The 26,325-nt window shown below is 41.0% G+C and overlaps 1 protein-coding gene across 3 annotated transcripts in view; it reads left to right on the forward strand.

The window, feature by feature from the left end:
• The window catches only part of LOC116102883 (ATP-binding cassette sub-family A member 3-like), a 109,516-nt gene that overhangs the window by 47,481 nt on the left and 35,710 nt on the right, over positions 1 to 26,325 (forward strand). For all 3 annotated transcript variants that reach the window (XM_031388121.1, XM_031388122.1, XM_031388125.1), the window contains 9 exons: positions 6,058 to 6,212; positions 6,846 to 7,001; positions 7,304 to 7,514; positions 11,717 to 11,867; positions 15,112 to 15,210; positions 16,208 to 16,361; positions 17,361 to 17,652; positions 24,311 to 24,557; positions 24,692 to 24,896. In XM_031388121.1, coding sequence (XP_031243981.1) covers positions 6,058 to 6,212; positions 6,846 to 7,001; positions 7,304 to 7,514; positions 11,717 to 11,867; positions 15,112 to 15,210; positions 16,208 to 16,361; positions 17,361 to 17,652; positions 24,311 to 24,557; positions 24,692 to 24,896 — 1,670 coding nt within the window. The remainder of the gene's footprint in view (positions 1 to 6,057; positions 6,213 to 6,845; positions 7,002 to 7,303; positions 7,515 to 11,716; positions 11,868 to 15,111; positions 15,211 to 16,207; positions 16,362 to 17,360; positions 17,653 to 24,310; positions 24,558 to 24,691; positions 24,897 to 26,325) is intronic.

The raw sequence follows: 26,325 nt of genomic DNA on the forward strand, positions 1-26,325 counted from the left end.
GTGGGTTTGTTGAAAGATTACTTTCTTGCTTCTTCTAGGGTATAGTTTTGTTCCTTATGTTGGTGTTTCCCATTTATTATCCTTTGTAGAGCTGGATTTGTGGAAAGATAGTATGCAAATTTTGTTTTGTCATGGAATATCTTGTTTTCTCCATCTATGGTAATTGAGAGTTTTGCTGGGTATAGTAGCCTGGGCTGGCATTTGTGTTCTTGTAGGGTCTGTATGACATCTGCCCAGGATCTTCTAGCTTTCATAGTCTCTGGTGAGAAGACGGTGTAATTCTGATAGGCTTGCCTTTATAGGTTACTTGACCTTTTTCCTTTACTGCTTTTAAAATTCTTTCTTTGTTTAGTGCACTTGGTGTTTTGATTATTATGTGACAGGGGGAATTTCTGTTCTGGTCCAGTCTATTTGGAGTTCTGTAGGCTTCTTGTATGTTCGTGGGTATCTCTTTCTTTAGGTTAGGAAAGTTTTCTTCTATAATTTTGTTGAAGATATTTACTGGCCCATTACATTGGGAGTCTTAACTCTCTTCTATACCTATTATCCTTAGGTTTGGTCTTCTCATTGTGTCCTGGATTTCCTGGATGTTTTGGGTTAGGAGCTTTTTGCTTTTTGCATTTTCTTTTGACTGTTGTGTCAATGTTTTCTAAGGTGTCTTCGGCCCCTGAGATTCTCTCTTCTATCTCTTGTACTCTGTTGGTGATGTTTGCATCTATGACTCCTGATTTCTTTCCTAGGTTTTGTATCTCCAGGGTTGTCTCTCTTTCTGGTTTCTTTATTGTTTCTATTTCCATTTTTAGATTCTGAATGGTTTTGCTCATTTCCTTCACCTGTTTGATTGTGTTTTCCTGTAGTTCTTTAAGGGATTTTTGTGTTTCTTCTTGAAGGGCTTCTAGCTGTTTACCTGTGTTCTCCTGTATTTCTTTGAGGGTGCTATTTATGTCTTTATTATAGTCCTGTATCATCACCATGAGAAGTGATTTTATATCTGAATCTTGCTTTTCTGGTGTAATGATGTGTCCAGGACTTGCTATGGTGGGAGAATTGGGCTCTGATAATGCCAAGTGGCCTTGGTTTGTGTTATTTTCTTACAGTTGCCCCCTGCCATCTGGTTATCTCTAGTGCTACCTGCCCTTGCTAAATCTGGCTGGAACCTGTCCTTCCTGTGATCCTGGTTGTGTCAAAACTCCTGAGTCAAGCTGTTTCTGTGATCCTGTGATTCTGGGATCCTGTGATCTTGATCTGAGTGACCGGAAGGAACCCTAGTCACTGGGCTGGCGGAGTTCCTTTGTGCCTGGTCCCGCTGGTCCCAGTTACTCCAGGTGTTGGGACAGATAGTGGGTCCCCCTCACCTCTGATCCTGGTTGTGTCAGAGCACCTGGGAGTGGAGCTTCCTCTGGGTGTTGTGGGACTGGCTGCAGAGCTTGTGCCCAAGGTCTGCTCAGGACACCAGCCCAGACAGACCAGAAGTAACCAGAACCACTTGGCTGGCAGAGTTCCTGTGTGCCTGGTCCCACTGGTCCCAGTTACTCCCGGTGTTGGGCCACATGTTGGGTCCTCCTCACCTCTGATCCTGTGCACGCCTGGGAGTGGAGCTTCCTCTGGGTGTTGAGGGACTGGCTGTGGAGCTTGCGCCCAAGGTAGGTTCAGAGGTTCAGTCCATTGTCATCAAGGTAGAAACATGGCAGCATCCAGGCAGGTGTGGTGCAGGAGGAACTGAGAGTTCTACATCTTCATCTGAAGGTTGCTAGTGGAAGACTGCCATGGGAACAATTCTTATTCAAAGTAAAAATAAGTGTTAAAGAAGAAGGGAAATGTAACAATATTTACTAATACATTTTCATCATTTCCTTAATAAACAAAAATATAGTTAATAACACATACAGATGGCATGCATAATCAATAATATCAAAAAAGGAGGTGGAGTTATGCAGGTGTTATAATCACTCCATTCTCTGGAATTAAATTATTATCAATTTGTAATGGCTCCAAAACAACTACAAAGATAAATAAAAAGCATTGGCAGTCAGGAGTGAGGTTGCATGCCTGTGATCCCAGTACCTAAGAGGTAGTAGCAGGTAGATAAGTAGTTGAAGGTCATCTTCACTACATAGTAAGTTCAAGGCATCCAGGGCTACATGAGACCCTACCTCAAAGAAACAAGCAGATTAGCAATAGTGAAGAGAGAATGAAAGAAATAAAAATTTTATGATAGAAATATTTGATAGAACATTTGATAGAAATGTGTGTGGTGGTTTTAATATGCTTGACAAAAGGTAGCCAAGGTTGGACCTCATGCTTCAGCTGAACTTGGTACTGTGTAAGAGTCAGAGTCACCCAGGTGGTACTGGTTTTGAAGGCATGAAGGAGTCATGAAGAAAACTGAGGCTTGGCACTCTGAGAGGCCACAAAAGGGTATTTGTGAAGGTGCAGTCTCAGTTGCAGTTGACTGTCCAGGACTGAGGGGGTCATGCAAAGAAGTTGAGGCCTGGCACCATAAAGAGAGCCTATGAGAAGCTATTGTGAAGTCTAGTTGCAGCAGAAGACCTCAGTGTATTGGAGATGCCAGCAGTCTGGAATGACCACCAAGAACAGCAGCAACAGTAGAGTGGAGTCAACCAGAGCCTAGAGTGCTACAGAGAGAGGAGTTGGAGAAGTGACATGCAAGCCATTTAGAGGAGCCCAGAAGATCATATGTGGATCTTGAAGTTGAAGTTGACCCCAAGATGCCAAAGCCATGAGATATCTGCTGAGAAAAGCTTCTAACAGAGAGTAGAACCAGACCATGAAAAAGAAGTTAGTGCTGTCAACAAAGATGAGAAGGAGTTGGAAATCGGAAGACCACTTTGATGGAGACATGGAGATGCAGAGTTTGGAGTTTGCCCAGCTGGTTTCTTGTCTTGCTTTGGAGATTACAGTTAAGTGATTAGATGAATCTCAGAAGAGACTTTGAACTTTAGACTTTTAACATTGTTGAGAGTGCTATAGACTATGGGAATTTTGGAAGTAGTTTTTATTATGCTGTGGCTTGTATGGCTTGCATAGACTTTTGTGTTGTGTTTGAACAAGCCTTTAGGGGTAGGGAGTAGAATGTGGTGGTTTAAGCATGCTTAGGTGAGGGAGTGATACTATTAGGAGGGGTGGTTTTGTTGAAGTAGGTCTGGCCTTGTTAAAGGAAGTATGTCACTGTAGGGGTGGGCAATGTGATCCTCCTACTAACCATGTGGGAGCCAATCTTCTCTTAGTGCCCTTCAGATATAATTCTCAGCTCCTCCTGCACCATGCCTGCCTAGATGCTGCCATGCTCCCAGCTTGATGATAATGGACTGAATCTTTGAATCTGTAAGCCAGACCCAGTTAAATATTGTCCTTATAAGAGTTGCCTTGGTCATGGTGTTTGTTCACAGCAGTAAAAACCTAAGACAATGCATAAAAAAGTGACAAAAGGAACAGAGAACTAAGGGGCACAGAAAACAAAAGAAGGTGGCAGCTAGAAACCCAACCAATATCAGTAATTATATTAAATTTGAATTATTTGCTTTAAAACCCAGGAGGCAAGCAGGAGCAATAGCAATGGTCCGTGTTGTTTAAGGGTCTCCTAGACTCACCTGTAAGTGCTAGAAAAGGTTTCTCATACCTGGTCCTGGGTTTGTTACATAGTCTATGGTTCTTGTGAAATATCTTTATTACTCCAAGTGGCATAACTTCACTTAAAATAAAAATAATGCATGTACACACATACACACACCCCACACACAATTTTAGATAAAAAAAAAATATGATTCCTATGTCCTTTTGGAGCATCCTTAGTGTGTATTTTTCTCACCTCCCTTTCTTTCCCCCTATTGTTAAATCCTTTGCCTTACTTCCCCCCATCCTCCTCTTCATAGTGTCTGTGTCCTGCTCTTCCGCAGTCTGCTACTCCTCCCCACACCCCAGTCCCTTTTTACTCTATGCTTTTTATGGTTACTATAGGTTATATATTCACACTTGTCTTTCTGGGTTTGAGTTACCTCATTCAGTGTAATATTAGTGCTGAAGGTGCCACACATTGGACACAACATTTGAAGGCAGTGAGTTGGACCTGACTCAGAAGCCTCTTCCTTAAGGACTAGCTCTCATAATGTCAGAAGGAGCTGTGCAAGGTGCCAAAGGAAAAGGCAATCAATAGACCTAGCAACCTATAAAGTCATGAAACACAACAGTGGCCAGCATGACAAGATTTGTCGAGTGGCACTTTATCTTAGGGATAACCAACTGCTGCCTAGTTGAATGTGTGGCCTGCATAACAGGAATTCTAGCCTGGTACTATAAACCTAGCCAATTACCCATGGCTAGAGAAGCCATGGACACTACAAGAGAATGGCTACTGCCATTTCCCTCAGCAAACATAATTTGTACTTACCCTACTTATCCTACAAATAAGTATAGCTTTCACTACTCATCCAAGAATATTCTTCTTGCAATAGGTGGCAACTATTAGAAAAATCCTCAACTGCACAAAATGCAGATAATACATAACCGTGAGGTTTCTAACCCCAACTGATAAATCTGTAACACAACCTTTACATCTAAAGCTCAGGGATAATGGATGAAAAGGGGGCAGAAAAGTAGTCTAGAACCACAGGCCCAGGAAATCTGCTGTTCATGCCCCATGACCTTCAACAACATGGTTACCCAAACAAGCATAATGACAACATGAGTTGACATGCTACTGTGAACAGGGGAAATTGCACATGGTCCCATTCCCACATGAAGAGCTGCAGTTGGCTAATAACTACTGAGACAGAAGAGCTCATCCATTGTCCAATCCCGAGTGGTCAGCACTGGACACTTACATATGAGCAGAGCAAAATGGCCTTGGTAGGATATATGTACATACATGGACATATATATGTGTGTTTGTGTGTGTGTGTGCGCACATGTGCACATGTGCATGTGCATGTAACAATAACAAAACATGAATATGGAGGGAGATACTGGAGGAATTAGAGGGAAGTATATAGAAGTGATGTATAGATTCAGATTATTAGTCTCTGAAAAAAGGATTATCAGATGGGATAAAATATGCTTCATTACTATAATGTCTTTAAGAGACACTGGTTAGATTCTAAGGCATGAATATATTGAAAGTAAAAACAAAGTCTCCTGCAAACAGCAGTAGCTAGAAACTTGGTGTGGAAATCCAAATGTCAGAAACTTTAAAACTATAAAATAGAAACATATTTGATAATTACTAAACTCAGGGTGGAAGGTCCATGATAGAAGCTAGATGTCAGAAAATGGCAGTTTCATTTTAGAACAACTAAAATCGGGATAATTTGTTTAATATAAAGACTTATCATGAAAAGGGGTCGGACTCCAGGACAACAGAGGCAATTTGTGACCATATTTACTCTGGCTGTTTTCTAACAGAATTAATTAATAGGGAATCTGACAAATCTGTAGTCCCAGCTACTTAGGAGACTAAGGTAGGAGGATCTCTTGAGCCCAAGAGTTCAACAGACCAGTCTGAGCAACGTAAGATCCTTTCTCCAGTTATCACATTTAAAGTAATATTTCTCCTTATTAAAATTAGCCAGTCATTATAGCTGCCTAAGACTGTATAGCCATCTGAACAATTTTGAAATTATTTTGGGTGACTAGATAATTTTTTCCACCAACCAGAATTTAAGTTCTTCAAGGATAATGGTTTTATGGTGTGGGTTTTCCAGCTTAAAAAGTGTCTTCCCGAGTCTATTGCGGACTACAGACGGTACTATAAATATTAACTTTTGACAAGTGGCTGGTAGTGGTTCTGGACTCTCCCTACGTTACACTACCATGCTTCTATCACTCTAAGTGATTTTCCCTTCTCCACTGAAGATTGGAAACCACAGCATACAGGAAAGCAGGGAAATGCAGTAAGTTATTCCTAACATGCTCCTAAAGGAGGCAACAAGTATTGTCAGTCATCTACAATGCTATCGAGCAATCCACGTGTAGACTTTGTCAGAGGAACCAATGAGCATGTTTCCTCACACAAGCTGTGTTTCATCTCCTGCCTGATTCTAGGTCTCTATCCCCCGACCAGTGGAGAGGCCTATATTCATGGAGAAGACATCTCACAGCATATGGATCAAATCAGGAATTCCTTGGGTGTATGTCCTCAGCAGAACCTGTTGTTCGATCACTTGACAGTATCAGAACACTTTTATTTCTACTGCAGGGTAAGCCAAGGACATCCCCCCCTACCTTCCAATTCCTTGCTCAGGTAGATCACCAACTCCCAATATCCCTATTCTTATAAAGCTCAAAAAATGATTTGAAATGAATTTTCCTCTTAAATTAAGGAGTTGAAAGAAAGGATAAATGACTGATGTGAAATATTTGTAAGATACAGAAGTCAGGAGTGGAGTGAAACATGACCTTTGGGATAGCTGTCTGTACTCACGAACCCGTAACAGCTATGGTTGCCTGCAAAATAGTGAGCCAGTCCACAGGCCAGCATAGACTGGAGGGGCTCACAAAGCCCCACCTCTAGATGAGGAGCTTTGGCAGTTGATTGCTGCCAAGATAGGGAAAGCAGCTCCTGTTAGGGACTCAAGCTCCAGGGAGTGGCCCCACATGCATCGGCAGACAGACACCACTGACTGGACCCAGTGGCTTATGAAAGCCAGAGTGAAGCTGGGAGGCAGGCATGGTAGCAAGTGCTGAGAGGAGTCGGAAGAGGAGTGGGAGATTAGTATGATCAAAACACATGATATGCATGCACATTTGCAATTCTCAAAACCAGAACATGATTTTTAAAGGAAACTCCTAAAAATTTTGAAAGTGCCATGCAAACTCTCATCTCTTTCTAGATAAAAGGAGTACCTCAAGAGATGTATCTTGAAGAAACTAACAACATGCTGTCAGCTTTTAACCTGATGGATAAGCGTGATGCATTTTTGAAGTCACTGAGTGGAGGCATGAAGCGCAAACTCGCCATCATTATAGCCCTGATAGGGGGCTCCAAGGTAAAGGGCGAAAGCTAACGACAGATAACTCTATGCTTCATCTGGTTTAAAACTCTAAGTGACACAAATCTAAAGCTGACACAGATGTAACACTTTGAAAGCAGCTCCCTTGGGTTGAATTCAATTGTCAACCTCATAAAATGGGTTTGGCTTTAGCACAAAAGTTCTAGGCTTATATTAAACTTACTATCTGCTCAGTCAGACATTTTGCTTAAAAAGAAAAGCCAGAGCAAGCCTAGTACTGGTAGGAACCCCGTGGGACCAGTGCATGTTTCTCGGTCATAGAATTGTTCTGTCTCTAGGTGGTGATACTTGATGAGCCAACATCTGGCATGGACCCAGCCTCAAGGAGGGCCGCCTGGGATATCCTTCAGCATTATAAACACAATCGTACCATCCTGCTCACCACCCACTACATGGAGGAAGCTGATGTGCTGGGTGATCGCATTGCTATCATGGTCAGGGGGACCTTACGATGCTGCGGCTCTTCAGTCTTCCTGAAAAGACTATATGGTCCATTTCCTTTGATTATTCTCAGGATGTTGTTGCCTAAATAATACTTATAATTCTCATTGGTTTTGTATGTATTGTTAAAACTTGAATGATTCATTATGCTGTGTTCAACTATCATTTAGCTGCAAGTCCTTTCAGTAGTTGTTTCCATTTTGTTCAGAATTATTCCCTACTTCTGTGTTCTGTGTTTGTTGTATCATGTTATCCATTCTCTAACATGATTTCGAGGTAATTGTGATCTAGTGCAATTACCCATCAGTGAGATAATGGCTATATTCAGAGATATAGAAATAGAGATAGGAGGGGGATTCCTTTCTAATTTCCCTGGTGGTTTTTTGGTGTAACTCCTTGGCTCTTTCAAGCGCATGTGGCCTAATCACACATAATTCTGAACTGCCCAGACTTTCTCTGTTACTGATTTATAACTTCAACCTATTTTTATCTGAAAAGATAGTTTGTCCTTTAGCATCTGTATTGACTCATACTGGGGCATGGTCCTGTGATCACAGAAGATTATGCATTCTGCTGAGTTTTTATAGACCATTCCCCACTTCTGTTTCTTGTCAAGCATCTCTTATTTCAATGCAAAAAAACAAAAAAGCTGTGAATGCTCACCTTACTTACCTGGCATGTCTTTGTTTCTGGGTCCGTTTCTATTGCTTTTTGCCCCTGGCTAAGGATTATCTCATGCTACATTATTTGATGTTATCTAGAACCCTTTGGCTGCTATAGCACATGTACTATGCTGTCAAATGTGTAGACTTGTTGGGGAGATGTTTTTCAAGAGTTTTGCACCACTTGACAACATCCTGTAGTATTAGTATTTTAATCAATCCCAGCGTGGGATTACTACCCGACAATAATTATGATTTATTACTTACTAGTTTCTATGTTCCACCTTCACTGCTCTTCACTCAATTGAGCAGCCCTCTGGGCTGCTGCATTCACTTGGCTCCTTTGCACGGCGGCTCTGCTTCTCTGTCCTACATACTCCTCAAGCATGGCATCTCTCTTCCTCCTTCCTCAAAGTCCCAAGCCCAGGAAGCCTAAAACCCCACATATGTCTCTCCTCTCCAGCTATTGGCTGTTGGCATCTTTATTTACCAATCAGAATTAATTGGGAGTAGGTTCCCAGATGCTATGTATAGACAATCTGGTGTAAACAGTTTTGCGGGACCCAATTAACATTAGAATATAAACAGCTACAACATCCAGTTGGAGCATTTTATGCATCGAGACCTGCTTTTCACCTTTACTAATGTGGGCCCAGGTACTGTTCACTATGTATATTTCAGATCTATGGCCAAAGCATGAGTCCCATGGAGTCTCCATTACATTTCCTGGCTGATCATCACTGATTCACCACTTTGGCCTAGCTATGTAAGCTCTAATCTTTTGTAAGATGATAAAGGGATTTTTTTATTTAAAAAGGTAAATGTAATCACATAGTGTCTCTTGGTGTGGATATAACCTGTCACACAGCAAAGAGGAGAAGAGATGCCATTAAGAGGTTTCTGTGGTATTTCTTTTAACTTTTAGTTGTGTGTGTATGTTTTATGTGTGTGTTGGTGTGTATGTTTATATGTCCATATATAGAGAGACCAGAGGAAGAAACTGGGTGTCTTCCACTATTGTTCTCTGCCTTATTCCCCTGAGACAGGGTCTCTCCTTAAAGCAGAAACACATAATGATCTCCCAGGATCCGCCCTGTTTTCACCCTCCAACTCTGGCATTATAGGCCTGCATGCCATGCTGGATGTTCAGGTTGGTGCTGGGGATTCAAACTGAGGTCCTCGTACTCAAACAGAAAGCACCCTTACACACTGAGCCTCTCCCCAGCTCTGGTTTCACAGTTCCTTTACTACAGAGCTCTGCACAACTTGTAGCTGTAGTCTTGTTGTGCTAGGAAGTGTTCAGGAACCTGAAAAGACCATCAAAGAGCCGCTTGTGATGCTATCACAACAGGCTCTCTACTGAAGCTTGGGCTTGGGCTTCCCAACAGAATGGGAAGGTGGAGCCGCAAGTCTAATTTCAGGCAAGCGTTTATAGAGGCAAGCAAACAAACATGGGGTGAGGGGGTTCCTAGCCTGGCACATATTTGATTGGGGAGTTATTATATAGCCTTTAACATAATTGGCTGGTGTTGGGAGCCAAACCATAAGCTTAACTTTTGTTTTCCTCCTGACTTTTGGCTATTACAAAGTAAAGAGCCAGGGGCAGGCTTGTAATCTGGAGGTGCAGATTAGTTGGGGAGGAACCTGGAAACTAGTACAGGGTGCCAGTTTGTTAGTTAACTTGAGTTCAACCTTAGGTCAGGTTCTTTAAGATAGAGCCTGAACCCAAAAGATCTGGTCTCTCAATCTGACTTATCTTCCCTCTCTGATTTCTAACTTGCCCACTCAGGTGTGACAATGGAAGCTGCTGGTACTCCTGTTTGATGCATCTCCATGCAAAAAAATCACCTCCGAGCAAAAGTGTAGTGATTGCACATCCCACCTCATAGTCCTCTCCTAGGCAGGCATGCTCTCCGCTGCTTCTCGTCCACCTCCTGTGGAGCTGAGCTTTCACCATTGTCTACTTCTTTCCGATGTTCATGGTGAAAGTTCTGTTCGAATATACTGATATCACCAAGGCCATGAGCTAAACTCACCCTCATTTATTATGTGTTCAATGGGTTTGTAAGTTTCATTTGACAGAATCTTGATAAATTTTTCAGGATGTAATTTTACAAGGACATGTTCAATTTTCCAGTCGTTTTCTACTTTATGATAGCTGTTATTGTCCACTTGTGTTACTCTCTGTTTCCTTTCACTTCACTTTTTTGGATTCCTAATTGGATCATTTTTAGTGATCTTTTTTCAGGGCTATTGAGTCTTTTCCTCTTTCTACTCTGCTGCTGAGCCTCTGCAGTAACTTCTTTGATTGTACTTCCCTGCTGTTTCCACTGGCTTTCACTTATAGTTTTATTATCAGTCTGCAAAATGTCTGATTGACTCAACTCTTTGCTTTTCTATTTCTAGTAGATTGATCAATGTACTTGTCATGATTGTTCTATAGCCTTTGTCCTGTAATTCTTACATCTAGGCCAGTCTCTGCTTCTAATTTTCTATACTATATAGTATTATGTTTATGATATACCCTTATTTATTGGCATAATTTATATTTTTATTTTTAAAATGACAGTGGAAAGTAAAGTATGTAATATTTACCTCAAGGAAGCATATACCCTATCTTCATCAGGCCCTGTGTACGCATGATAAAGTTAGTAGAATCTATATTTGGGCAATCCTGTAGCCGAGTACAGCTTTGTTTGAATTCTGCTCACCGCTCTCTTCAAACGTCTTAGGAAGGAAACAGAATGTGAGATGTTGAGCCAGACATATAGGAAAATGGTGTTCCCTTTAGGCTATAGTCCAAGCACCAGCTTCTGACTCTGATACATCCTCTTTGATCTCCATCCCCACCCCCGCCCTGTGTATATCTTCAATATCTTGCTGCTCACTTGCTCTCTTGTACTCTCTCTTCTCCCTTCCTTCCTGCCTCCTTTCTCCCATCCCTCCCTCCCTCCCTCCCTTTCTCAAAGGACACTTGTCAGGTGGTGGGCCCAGACACTCAACAGTCATTTCCCTTAGTTCTGCAACCCAAGCCTCAGAACTCATGCCATTGCTAGGAGCACAAATCCTGGAGTGCCATACTTATTCCCCACCTAGTGTTAGGAAGACCAGTGAAGGAGGAGAAGAAACAAGAGGAGAATGAGGGGGTGGAAGAGTGAGAGGGGAAAAAGGATGAGGCCGTCCAGGGTGTCTGGGAGGGGATGACAACAGAGGGTAAACAGAATATTTCATGAAAATGTCTCACATCTTTGAAGGAAAGAACTTTTATTGAATTTATGTAGGTTCTGGCATATAACATGGACCCAGGAAGCACCTGCTTAATGAATATTAACGAATCTTCTCCAATTTCAGCATCAGTAAACAGAGAGGTCAGGGAGCTTTTAATGTTATCTCTGTTCTACCTGGTTTTATAATCCAGATCATTATTGATCCCTTGTAGAACTATGTATATCATTAATTATAGTTATATTATATAATGCTTTCCACTATAGAGTTGTAGTCAAATAATTCATGACATGCTCTATCTTCCTTTAACATACCAAAACCATAGAAATTCAATCTGGTCTTCTGAATTGCATTTTTTTTCAGGTGTTGGAAGCCACCTAGTCATGGTGAAGGAACCTTACTGTGACATTGATGAAATCTCAAAACTGATCCATTCCTATGTTCCAATAGCCACCCTGGAGACTAATGTTGGAAATGAGTTATCTTTTATTCTCCCCAAAGAATATACACACAGGTATGGATCTAGAGGATGCTAACCAGTTGATTTCTAAATGGTCAGAAATCACTGTTGTTTTCCTTATTTTTTTTCTGGTTTAGCAAATAGGATTCCTTTAAGAAGACAAAACTTCTGTTATATGCCATTTGCTGAAAAGGAGCAAATGCCCCTGCTTGCTACAGCTTGCTAGAATTAATTGGTGATATTGGGTGTTTTGTTGTCCTTAGAGTCAATGTGACTACTAGTACATGGCTTGAAGAAAAAAACAAGGTAATAAAAGAAAGTGCTTTCCCGACATGTACAGTCTCTAAACTCAATCCCAGATCACACATATACATACTCCACCACTACCAATCATAACAGCCTGGCAAGGTGATACATACCTTCGCTCCTAGAATAAGACATGACGCAGGAGTATGAGTTTGAAACCATCATGAGGCATAAAATGAAACATTGTCTCAAACAATCAAATGAAAAATAACTAGGACAGCTTAAATGGTGGTTCTTGGATTAAGGAGGACAAAAACCCACCAGGAGTAGGTAGTTGGTGTGTGATATATTAGTGTGTGATCCACCAATGTCATCTACCAGTGTGTCATCCACCAATGGACCAGAACAAAGCTACAGTCAGAAACTAGAGTAAAACAATGATACGTTACAGAGAATCTGAAATAAAACTCTAGGTATGTCGACCTAGCAGCTGAGTCAGTTACTAAAGGGGAGGCCAGAGTTGATGTTCACACCTTCGCTGCCTGTGGCAGTTAAGGTCTATCTAGAGCTACAGAATCTTCCTGAGGGAGACTCCCAGGTAAAACACTCGATAGCACTCTCCAGCCTACCTGCCTGTCTTGAGTCACATGGACACAAGGAAAGATGAGAAGCATGCCTAAACGTGGAAGGGCTTGGAAGACGATGATGATGATTCGGGTGAACAGTAGGAACTCTGTGAGGTGGGTAACTCATGGTAGGTTTCTGAGCCATAAAATCAAATACTGAATGGTAGGCTCTGACAGAACAAAATAAAACTATTGAGCTTAGAGACTGTTCTCTGGGACAGCTTTAAACTAGGAAATGAGAAGTAAAACTCAATAAAACTAAATAACCTGTGAATCCAGTTACTTCAGAATATACTAGGAAAACAATGAAATGATGGTTAGATCCTCAGTGATTTTCATCCCACTGGCACTTCTTATGGCTGATGGTGCTTGAGCACTCTCCACATCCCAGACATTGTCAACATCCATTTGCCTGAAGAAAGAACAGGGAAGAGAACCAAAGAAGCTCCCTGCCACAGGCCTGGTCTCCAGGTCACCGACTGTATCAGCAGGAGAATCTTGAGGTCCAAAACCATGCATTATCATATTGTCTAACAGTGTTGAGATTTGTTAGAATGACATAGAACTTTAAAACACAACTGTGGGATGGCATGCAACATTTTAAGGGAAGAAGTATAGATTTTTATGAGATGCTGCTAGACCTTGGTATTGTCACAGACTTAAAACACTTGGCCTGGGAGACAGATGGACAGGGGCAACAGTGGGCTATAGTAAGAGGAGGAAGTAATTGTGTGAAACTCTTGCAAGCTACAAGGAAGATGTGCACAGTATATTCTAATGAGAGTTAGGCAACATTGCACAGTAAAAGGATTGGTTCTAGAAGAGCCTGGTGAGTTTAAGTTGACTGATGTTTTCCTGAATTTTCCATTTTATACATTTTCCTTTTATTCTGTTATCTCCATTCTTGTATAAGAGTGTTTAGTTTGATTCAATCTCATTGCTTGTTTTACTTTTGTTGCCCATATTTTTTAAGGTCCTATGTTTAAAAATCAAAAAACAAGCAAACAAAAACCTTGCCTAGACCAAGATCATGAGTAATTTCCTCTAGTTGTCTATTTTGGCAGTTTCATGGTTAGGTGGTAAGAGATATGGGATGTATTGTCATCCTCTACATGTGACCTCCAGGGTTCCAAACATCTCTACTTCAAAAGATAAAATGCATTTTAAAATAAGCAACATATTCAAAATATTTACATATTTGTCCCAAAGAAGACATACAAACAGCCAGAAAGTAAGTGGATTAAATACTCAGTAACACTCGATGTTGAGAAATACAAACCAAACACACACTAAACTATTTCCTTAGGAGCACTATTATCCCAAAGGACACCAAGAGTGAAAGGTGGGGTTGTCTCTGCTCTGTCTATAATCTCAAGGTGCGCATCTAGAACTGTGTGGAAAAGCAGACAGAAAATATAGAGGAAATATTGTTTTTCCAAAGAGAGAATTTGAGTTCTGACACTGAACTCAACATGAACACTGAACTTACATGGTTAGATGGTTTCTGTTGTCCCCCATTGGGAACATGACAGAGATACTACTGAGGCCTGGAAATTTCTGCAAAAGATAACTTTTGAACATATTGTTCTACAAGATCTTCCTAGATAAAAAGAAAATGTTGTTTAAAAGACTTGATTTTTCTACATCGCACCTGACTCCTTTATCATAGTTTAGTGTAGTTTACTTCCATAGGTTTTCTTAGTTATTTAACAACAGTTTATCCATTCCAAGTTTTTTCTGCACTTAAGCAGTTTCCTGTCTCTGCATGCCTTTTCTTCTGTTGAACATGTTTTCCCCATTTCTGTTCTTTTATTTGCTAACAGGAACCATGACATTTATAAGTAAAATAAGCTAATTCTTGTCAATTAGTTAAAGTTGTTAACATTGAATATCTTTTAAAATTAGACTTTCATTCTTTGAAAATTTGATACAAGTATACAATGTATCTTTATCATATGGACCCCACCCTGACCCCTTCAACTCTTCCCAGCCCTACCACACATTTCCCTCCCAATTTCATATCTATTTTTTTTCTAAAAAAAAAAAAAAAAAAAAAAAACACTGATTCCAGTTAGTCCTGCCCATATGTACACGAGTAAAGAGCCAACCATTGGGAAACAGTGGCCATGCCTCCAAGGAATGATGACTGTCCTTTATCTATCAGCCATCAACTGTCATTCTGTTCATAGAATATCTTAATAGTTTTGTTAGAAAAATCACAATTATATGGATCCAGGAATGATGTATCATGGGAAACAGCACACTGTAGCAGTTTATTGTCTCGCTTGCTCTGTGTGTCTCACCTTTCTGAATTAACATGAGATTATAATAAGCATTGACGGGATGGTGAGGGGAGAGCACTTTTGAATAAGAAGTGTGAAAACCATCTCCTTCAGTCCCAGGCCACCTTCTTCTCCTATTTGTAGGTTTGAAGCTCTCTTGACTACTCTGGAAGAGAACCAAGCAAACCTTGGCATTTCTAGCTTCGGTGTATCTATCACTACCATGGAAGAAGTCTTCCTTAGGTAAGTAAAAGTACATAGAAAAAAGGGAGAATCCTTGGAGGGAAAGACTTTTTTAAAATTTAATCATTTATTTATTTATTTACACTCCAGATTTTATTCCCCCACCCCCCGCAATCCGCGGTCCATCCTCAGACTGTTCCACATCCCATTAACCTCCTCCCCATTCCCCAGTCTCCAAGAGGATGTCCCCACCCTCCCCCACCCAACCAGACCTCCCCTCTCCCTGGGGCCTCCAGTCTCTTGAGGGTTAGGTTCATCTTCTCTGACTGAACCCAGACCTGACAGTCTTCTGCTGTATATGTGTTGGGGGCTTTATATCAGCTGGTGTATGCTGCCTCTTTGGTGGTCCAGTGTCTGAGAGATCTCCGGGGTCCAGATTAATTGAGACTGCTGGTACTCCTTCCTCCTCAGCTTCTTCCAGGTTTTCCCTTAATTCAATCATAGGGGTCAGCAGTTTCTGTCCATTGGTTGGGCACAAATATCTGCATCTGACTCTTTTAGTAGCTTGTTGGGTCTTCCGGAGGACAGTCATGATAGGTCCCTTTTTGTGAGCACTCCACAGCCTCAGTAACAGTGACAGACCTTTGGGAGTACCACTTGAGCTGGATCCCACTTTAAGCCTGTCACTGGACCTTCTTTTCCTCAGGCTCCTCTCCATTTCCATCCCTGAAATTCTTTCAGGCAGAAACAATTATGGGTCAGAGTTTTGACTGTGGGATGACAACCCCTCCCTCACCCAATGCCCTGTCTTCCTGTTGGAGCTGGGCTCTATAAGTTGCCTACTCTTTGTCAGCTCACCAAACTGAGATTCCTCACTTTAGTAATTTAAGCCTGACAAGGTTCAGAGGTGGGTTGGTGCTCAGAAACTAAATCAGCTGCCACTAAACAGTGAATAATCTAAGGGACCTTTGGAATCAGGGGTTGCAACTCACATTCTTCAAGTAAGGGATGGTGGGATAAGTTTGAAATGACAAGCTTTGTTTATTTTTCAATATAGGGTCAGTAACATGGAAGCCTCAAAAACAGATATCGAAGTTACCCAGTCGCCCTCAGTAGGAAGCAAAGAGAACAAAAATAGGGATGTTGAAAGCATCAGGAGAGCAGGCTTTCCCATCCAGAGTGAAGATCAGAGCATTGTGTTTAACACTGGGGTAAGAACTTTTACTAAGAAACAAGTGTCTCTCAGTCAGTATGCAATCATCTTGTACTAACACACAAATCAAAAGAATATAGAGACCTCAGCCACTACAGAACCAATCTGGTGTGGAAAAGTTGGGACCCCAGCCTGATCAATGTTTAAATGTAGAGAGATGGATTCTAGAAAAACATATCCACTGTTTACTGCTGATACCATTGTTCTACAATTCTTTAGGTTTCTTGTTTTGTTTTGTTGTTTTCCAAATTGAAAATCCAGAAACTTATCTGCTCTTTCAAGTTGGCATAAGTGTGCTGGTTTTTCAAATTATTGACTTGGAGTGTATTCTAAATCTTTCAAGAGAAGTAACTGCATGTGAGATTGTTTCCGAATCAGGGAGACCCTCCTCTTGGAATGCCTGCCTGGGCTGCCACGCCTTTCTTCCCTTGCTCTTGCAATTGTCCATTGCAGCTAAAAAAGCATTCTAGACACAGCGGTTAGTGGGAGTCAGGAAAAATCATCCTGTTTGCCACTTTTGGTATTATTATACAACCTTCAGCTTAAGCACTTTACATAGTATGCTATACCAGAAGTCAGGCAACTCAGTGTAAAGAGACAAAAAAGGCTGGGGGCTCTATGGACCACATGGTCTCTGCCACTGTCACTCAATTATCACTGCACAAGAAGCAGCCACAAGGTACAGGGACAAATGTGCTTGGCCGCATTCTAGTAAAGAGTTGTTTCCAAAAGGCCGTGGTTTGTTGTCCCTTGCCTTATACTAACAGATGGGTGATAGCATTATTGGGTGCCACATCATGGGTCTGGGTCTCCTCCAAGAACTTAATTATTTTCTTAGATAAGCTGTATGTGTTTAAAGTGTGTGTGTTTTATTCCATGAAGCTTTTACACCACAAAATTTCAGAGACATTGATGTCAATGCATTTCAGTGTAGATGATGCTGGAGGTTGTAGTGAGATAGCATCTCTCTCTCTCTCTCTCTCTCTCTCTTTTTTAGTGTTCCCTCTACCTGCAGCAGTTCCATGCCATGTTCATGAAGAGGCTGATGTACAATTGGCGAAACTGGAAGGTGCTTTTGGTGCAGATACTGGGGCTTGTCATTTCTACTTTCTTACTCCTCAGGTCTGATGAGCTTAGAGATAAGAATATTAGGCAAATGAATCTGGACGAATATGGTCAAACCATTGTGCCTTTTTCTATTTGGGGGAAATCGAATTTGACAGCAAGCCTCTTAACACACCTGGAGAATATGCTAAAACCCGGCAACCACCAACTCAAGGAAGTACAAGGTAAGGCTGACTTAGAAACAAAAAGTTGTCTCTTCAATGACTTCCTTGGCCACTCGCAAACAAAGGTAGACAAACACAGTAACTTGGTCCATTCTTTTTCTGACACTCATTATACCACAGAGACAGTCAAGCAATAGCAATGTCCTAATTAAAGCCTACAGGTCTCAAAAGTTAACTGGTATTGGTTGCACTTTGGCTGTGGGCATTTGCTATTCCTTTCTAGTTAAACATATGCAATAATAATAATAATGATAATGATAATAATTAATAGTAATAATAATATGAGGTACCCAACTTTGGTATACTTTTACATTTTAGGCACAATGTAGCACATGAAATCCAGCATGGAACTGTGGCTTCCAGTACTGAACTTCAGGTGTTTGTTTGTTTGTTTTTAGTGATAATATCTAAAACAAGAATCTTGAAGACTTTCGGGGCAGGCTACCAAGAATACATTTTCAAAGATAGCAATAAAGTTGACATTTGTTATACTGAGTACTTGACTTATATGTTATTTAAATTGAACAATTACCGTATTTGATAGATATTTTTACTACTTTTACAAATAAGCCTTACTGACATTTAAAGAAGTCAATTTTTTGCCCTCAATCAGACAGAAATTGCCAACTCAGATTTAACCTGATTTGCCTTGTGTCTACAAACCACTCAGTGTAACACACTGTATTTCAGAACATAAGTCATGCTCTCTTTCTAATGTAATCATTTCTTCCCAGATAGGGTAATATTCTCTTCATTGCCTGATGGACACTCTTCCTTTGGGCTTGTCCTCCACATAGCCTGTAGGATAAGGAAGCTTATTTTGTTTTTCTCTCTTCTTCAGGTTTTGGTGTGAAGGATGAAAATATGTTTAAGAATGCTAACTGTTCCTTTAAAATGTAATCTCAGTGGAATTAGCTTACAAATAATAGATTGGCTGATTACAATAAATTATTCTTAGTCTGTTTCTTCACAATGATAGATGAGCTAACCTAGTATAGTCTTCTAATTCCAGCTATCTGGTTGCTGAGGAAGGAGGATCACAAATTCAAGGCCAGCCTGAGCTAGAGTGAGACTCAAATAAGACTGATGATTTAGGTCACTGGAATAGAACTTGTATGATATGCAAGAGGCCCTGCATCAAAACTCCTCTCTCTCTCTCTCTCTCTCCCTCAACAGACAGACAGACAGACAGACAGACAGACAGACAGACAGACAGACAGATGCTGTGGGCAGCTTTGGCTACACCAGTTTGAGCTTCCAGTGAGTTGCACGCACACACCTGCTCAGGAACTATCTCAGATCCACAGATGAAAGACAAGCACACCTTGGTTCATTTTTAACCTGCTATATTGGCTCTGTGGCTGAGCTCTTCTAAGCTGTCCACAGCTAGTGTGCCCTTACCTTTATTACTAGCCCAACACCTCTATCTGCCCTCAACTTAGTTGCCCAGTTACCTTCTGTGAAGCCAATTAGTCTTGCTGCCCAAGACACTTTTAGGCTGCCCTTCCATGGGCTGCTTTCCTTTTCCGCCTACATTTTGGAAGATCTCCCCTACAGCTCTGAGTCTGTTCCATCTCTCTCCCCCAAGTATCTTGATCTCCTCTTCCTGCTTTCTCTCTTCTCACCTACAGGAACCTAGAAGTCTCACCTCTTTCTCTCCACACAACCATTGGCCACTGGCATCTTTATTGATAGATCAAAAACCAATTAGGAGCAAGGACCTTCAGCATCAGTAAACACAGATTCCCAATTGTATTAGTCAGGGTTTCTATTCCTGCACAAACATCATGACCAAGAAGCAAGTTGGGGAGGAAAGGGTTTATTTAGCTTACTTCCACACTGCTATTTATCACCAAAGGAAGTCAGAACTGGAACTCAAGCAGGTCAGGAAACAGGAGCTGATGCAGAGGCCATGGAGGGATGTTCCTGACTGCATTGCTTGAGTACTGGCTGGTTTTGTTCATTAGAACATTAAATAAGTAACTGAATATGCTATTTTTGTTATTTTTTTTTATTTTAGATATTTTCTTTATTTACATGCGAATTTCTCCTTTCCCAGTTTCCCCTCCAGAAAACAAAAAAACAAACAAAAACAAACCCCTGTTGCCTCCCCCCTCCCCATGCCTGCCACCCCGCCCTCTCCCACTTTCTGGCCCTGGCATTCCCCTACACTGGGGCATAGAACCTTCACAGGGACAAGGTCCTCTCCTCCTATTGATGATCGATTTTGCAATCCTCTACCATACACATGCTGCTTGAACAATCAGACCCCTCTATGTGCAGTCCTTGGTTGGTGGTTGAGACCCTGGGAGCTCCGAGGGTACTAGTTAGTTCATGTTGTTGTTCATCCTAAGGGGCTACAAACCCCTAAGCTCCATTGGTCTTTTCTCTAATTCCTTCACTGAGGCTCTGACAGTATCTTACTGACACAGATGTAGAGGCTCACAGCCATCCATCGAACTGAGTGCAGGGTCCCCAGTGAAGGAATTAGAGAAAAGACCAATGGAGCTATTTTTGTTATTAAGAACAAGGGCAGAAGCATAACAGAATAATATAACATAACCATCATTGTCACCTATCTTTAATAAATGTTATTTAAAAAACTGACGCATAAAATTTTAATTATTTGTTCTAATCATTTTAGCCATGACTATGTTTTATTAATTTTTGCATTGTCTCTCTATTTCAAACTATGTACCTTCATAAAAATTTGCTGTTTAGGGTAAAGAATTGACATTAAATCCTTTAGAACTTGTTCTATCTTTGCTGTAGACAACAGAAAAAAGTTTTCCAGTGGGGAAATAGGTTTGTAGGTAATTTTGCATCCCTTCTTTTATCCCCAAATGATCTATGCTTTAATAACCTGATAAACTTTTTTCAATTTTTTAGAATTTTTACAGATACATACAGTGAAATATAAAGATATATACCACCTACTTTACCCTTCAATTACTCCCATATTCCCCTAACATCTCTCTCTCTCACACAGTATTTTTGTTTATAACCCTCTAAGCCAAATCGTGTTTCCCATGCATGCATGGGTGGGACCATCCAGTGGAGCTGAGGAAGACTACAAGTGGCCACACACTCAGAAAGTAATCTTCTGTCCCCTAGAAATTATTAACTGCCAATAATTCATCAGCACAGGCTGAGGTGTGAGGTGCATTCATTCCTTCTATGTTGGAATTCTGACTGGCTTGATTTTGTGAAGGTCTTATGCAGGCAACCACAGCAGCTGTATGTTCATGGGTACCATAGTCACACCATGACCAAAAGGCAGTGACTCCCCTTCCTCTGGCATTTCCATTCTTTCTGTCTTCTCTTCTGAGATGTCCTCTGAGACATGGTTAGAGAGTTAATATAGGTATCCCACTTAGGCCTGAGCACCCAGTCTCTTAGTCTCAGCACAATTACCAGTTAGGCATCTTTCCATTGACTTGTGTCCACTGCAAAAAGAGGCTTCTCTAGTCAAGGTTGAGTGACATCAGGTCTATTTGTATAAACAGGAATATTTAAGCATCAATTTGACAGTATGGCCATTTAGCAAAATAACAATAAAGGCTTTATCCTAGGGCCTATGACCTCCTTCTTCGTGGGCTTTGATTAGTAATTCAGTACCATGCGTGAAATTCCCTCCTGTGGAGCAGATCTCAAAACTAATCACAAGGTGACAAGTTACCCTATAACAATCATGCCTCAATTGTACCAGTGGTTATATCTTCCTTGGTCCATTTAAAGCATGCAGTCCAGTGCTGGCTCAGACCATTGATATCTTTTTTCCTCTCTCTCCATCAGTCTCTACAGCATCTTCCAGCACTATGAAGACTAGCCAGTGGGGAGGAGGTTTTCTGGACCATTGGTGACTAATTTTTCTGTCCTATAGCCAAATGTGTAGTATCTTCAGTGATAGGGTCTCATTGTGATGTTACTGTGGGTAATGTTCTGGCAACAGCCTGTGTTGTTTTGGAGACCTCTGAAGACTCTCTGAATGGTAACTCCTGTCAGTTCTGAGAGCAATGCAGAACTATAAACTGTCTATGCTGCACCCTAAATTGAGTGAATGTGAGCTCTGGAAAGGTATTCTAACACCACAGTAACACATAAAGCATTGACTCCTTCTCAAAATAAAACTGCCTCCCTTTCATTTATTTAGAAGCATGCTTCAGTTGTGGGCTTCATCACCAAATTACAACTGTGCATTATTCATCTGCCTCTCAACAGAAATTATTGGATATATCTCTAGCCCCCAACCCAGTTCCTGTCACATAACAGACATACAGTTCAACATAACCTCATACGAGAGGTAGAGAAAACATTGTCAAGTGAGCTGCAGCATGACAGTGGCAGTCTAGGCAAGGGAACAGGAATAACAGGGCTAGAGGAAAGCAGGTGTGTTCAAAAGATACCTCTTAAGTGGACTACATAGATTTTATTCTCTCATTTTGTGTGGAGGAAAGTCAGAATAGTACCATTTGGCTGTCTTGTTTTGTGGTTTATGTAGGCTTACAAAACGTTAAGAGGCCTCATCACTGGTGGTAACCTCCATCAAAGCTACAATATGAAAATGGAACCAGTCAAATGAAATAGTTAACATATGGAACACTTCCACCACACTTTTGCCTCCTGTTGCCTTTAGTGCCACACAAACTTTCTCTCTACTTCTGTCTTTATCCCTGGAAACTGCTAGTCTCTATTCTGTATCTGTAAGATTGATAATTCCAAGAGTGATATAAAAATAGAATCATACAGTGTGTCACGTTTTGGAATGAACATTTTCAGTTAGTGTGGTTTTCTGATAATTGTGTGTATCCAGTGTTGGTCTCCCTAATTGCTAACTACCATTCTATCACATGGGCATGCCACTGTCTGTGTAACCATTCACTCGTTGAAAGACATCTGAAGTTTTCCTGGTAAGCACAGCTTAAGTAAAGCTGTGAATGTTTTGCATCTTCATTGCAGTTTCTTATATGATAATTATATGTATAATCCTATGAGACACTAGCTGCTTTTCCATATACTCTGCAGTTTTACATTTCCAACAGCAATATGTAAGTGACCCAGTTCTTCTGTACCTTACACTTTTTTCTTCGTAGATTTACCTGAGTGTGTGATTTTTGGCTAGTCTATTGGTATCTTGTGTAACTTTTATTTTTCTATATTGAGCCAGCCTTATATCTTTGAGATAGATTCCACTTCTCAAGGTGCATAATTCTTTATATGTTAATGCTTATATTTCTTTAATGGTAAAGTAATTCTAGCTTGTAAGATAGATTAAGAAGTAGATTGAGGAATAGAAAACAAGTGATCTAAAACTAACAATAATGAAGTGCTGTTACAAATGTGTCTACAGACACCTCATGGTTAATTTGATGTCAGTTTGACTGGGTTAAGGAATGAGCCCATAACTGGTAAAATGCATTTCCAAGTGTGCTGTCAGGTGATTTCCAAGACTGCAATCAGCAGACAAAGTGAAATGATTTGCAAGCTGAAACCTATGTGGATGGGCACCATTCAACCTACTGTGGGGCTGAGTAGAGCATTATTGGATGGAGGCTGCATTTGTATAAGGCTTAGTCTGTCTCTACCTCACAGCTGTGCAGGGTATGATGGTCTTGGGCTTCACTGAAATCCTGGAGCCTTACAGAGATTTCCCACCACTTAGAAGGGAACAAAATGTTGGGCTCCCCTCAATGCTTTTGTTCCTCTCGGGATCTTGACCAAAAAATGTTGGTGCTTTGTAACTCTGAAATATTCTCAAAAAAGAGCCCAGGGAATCCTGTGGAGGATGAGAAGGAAGGATTGTAGGACCCAGAGGGGTTGAGGACACCACAAGAGCATGGCCCATGGAATCAACTAACTGAAGCTTACAAGGGCTCACAGAGACTGAACTGACAATCAGGGAGCCTTTGTAGGTCTGGCCTAGGTTCTCTGCATCTACGTTATGGTTGTACAGCTTGGTGTTCTTGTGGGACTCCTGACACTGGGAGTGATGCTGTCTGATTCTTTTGCATGCTTTTGGAACCCTTTTCCTCCTTCTGCTTCATCCGGCCTCAGTATAAGGGTTTCTGCCTAACCTTAGTGAAGCTTGTTATGCCATGTTTGCTTGATATCCCTGGGAGGCCTGCTCTTTTCTGAAGGGAAACAGAGGAGGAGTGGATCTGGGGGCGAAAAGAAATGAAAAAAAGACTCTAGGAGGAGAGAGGGAGAGAAAAACTGCTATCTGGATGTAATATATGAGAGAAGAATTAAAGAAAAAAGAAAAAAGCTCAAAAATAAAGAGCAATTTTAGAGAATAAAAATAATGTTTACTAAGTCTTTAAAAAAAAACTTTCACTAGTTTTTCTATTTTATCAGAGGGGAGTTTAGTGAACTCTGCTATGTGAGTTAAATTTCTTAGCAATCTGTTAAAGAGAGGTAGCTGAGGTGAAGGAGTGTGCTAGGCTGTTTTCTCAGCAACATTGTAGTTTGGGTTATGGTTAACACAATGAGAAAACCCAGACTTTAATGATGGAATAAGCCAGGGGCAAATGTCTGAAAGAATTATCTCAGCAAGATTGGAAGTGGTGAGAAACTTGACTTAATTATTAGTCCTGGGATGGTGGACACTGGCGTGATCTGTATGTTGGATTTACTCACAAGTATTGTGTCTTTACCCTAGGTGACCTACTCAAATATTTGGAGGAAAATGACGAATGCATCCGTTTATGTATTATCGCACTTTCTATCAAGGTGGTTGCAGATAGAGTAAAGCTTACTGTTCTGTTCAACAACGAAGCCTACCACTCACCATCTCTAGCCCTGGCAGTTTTAGACAACATTCTTTTCATGTCACTTTCTGGTGCTGATGCTTCCATAACAGTCTTCAATAAACCTCAGCCAAACCCCCAGAGTAAAGAACAGCTAGGGTATGTTTTTGTTGTTGTTCTGTCTGTTTTACTTTTGCACTTGAAATGCATTCTTCCCACCCTATCCAGTTATATTTCTGAGACGAAAATAGCCATTGGTAAAAATCTGTATCTTTCTTTTGTTCCTTCTCTAGGAGTACAGATGGGAAGATTGTGGCCTTCAAAATTCAACTGGGTGTGGCTCTTTTGGTCAGTGGCTTTTGTATCCTGACAGTGACTGAGAGACTCACCAAGGCAAAGCACATGCAGTTCCTGAGTGGAGTCTCTGTCCTTGTGTACTGGCTTTCTGCTCTGGTGTTTGATTTCATTATCTTTTTCATTTCTTGCTGCTTCCTATTGGTGAGTGCAAACAATGTTGTGAAAGTTTTTTTTAATTAATTTATTTTCTTATTTATTCACTTTACATCCCACTCACTGCCCTCTTTCCCAGTCACCTTCTCCCACAATCCTTCCCCTCTGTCCCTCCCCTTCTCCTCTGGACAGGTGTCCCCCCCCCCATACCCCTCCCCTGGCACGTCAAGTTTCTTCGAGGCTAGGCACCTCCTCTCCCACTGAGGCCAGACAAGGCAGCCCAGCTAGAAGAACATATCCCACATACAGGCAACAGCTTTTGGGATACCACCCCTGCCCCTGTTCCAGCTATTCAGGACCCACATAGAGGTCAAGCTGCATATCTGCTACATATGAGCAGGAAGGCCTGGGTCCAGCCAGTATATAATCTTTGGTTGGTGGTTCAGACCCTGAGAGCCCTAAAGTTCAAGGTTAGTTGACTCAGTTGGTCATCCAGTGGAGTTCCATCCCCTTCCTCAGCAATCCTTCCTCCTTTTCTTCCATAAGATTTTCTGAGCTCTATCTACTCTTTGGCTATGGGTGTCTGTATCTGTCTGAGTCAGCTGCTGAGTAGAGCCTGTAAGAGTTTCTTTTCCTTTGATTCCACAAGGAAAATTTCTCCTCTATCTAATGTTTTCACAAACCGAGCTATGCCAGTAAATAATCTTGCTCATTATCTCATAAAGTACATTTCGGCACTGGAAATGATGGTGCCTGTCTGGGAATCTCAGTACTTGAGAGACAGAGGCATGAGGTTAGGAGTTTACAATCATCTTCAGCTGGGGTCCATGAGAACCTGTCTAAAAGATATATTATCATTCTTACTTTCACTATATGGTAATCACAATAGCCAGAATGTGGAGGACACCTTAATGACCACCACCAGATGTGTGGGGCAAAAGAATATGGCATCCACAAGCAATGCAGCATCATTTGGCCTTAGAAAGAAGTTATTCCTTGCATTTGCTGTTACTGAAGATGAAGGCAGAGGATATTTATCTAAAATACACCAACCACCCAGAGCCAAATACTGTGTGATTCTACTTTTATGAGATTTATTAAACAGCCAAACTCAGAGTTTGGAATAGTGGTTTCTAGAACATTGGAGATTCAGTCAAACAAGATTCTAATTTAGGTCTTCTTAAATTTATGCTTCCTTATCTAGTTTCCCACATGAATTATAAGTAGCTAAGAAGGAGGTCCTGCAATGAATGGGAGAGGCAGGCTAGACCTATGAAGCCTAATTTAAAAGCAATGGATATCAGTGAGACACAACTGAAGAAACAGGAGGAAAAACATTTCAAGAAATCATCTATTTTCTAGGAAAGTTGATAGCTGTTGTTAGTATGAGATTCTATTTGTTCTGTGCATGAATCTTCAGAAAAACTTTTCTTTTTTTTTTTTTTTTTTTTTTTTTTTTTTTTTTTTTTTTTTTTTT

This window comes from Mastomys coucha, unplaced genomic scaffold (assembly GCF_008632895.1).
Source record: "Mastomys coucha isolate ucsf_1 unplaced genomic scaffold, UCSF_Mcou_1 pScaffold21, whole genome shotgun sequence".
Lineage (NCBI taxonomy): Eukaryota > Metazoa > Chordata > Mammalia > Rodentia > Muridae > Mastomys > Mastomys coucha.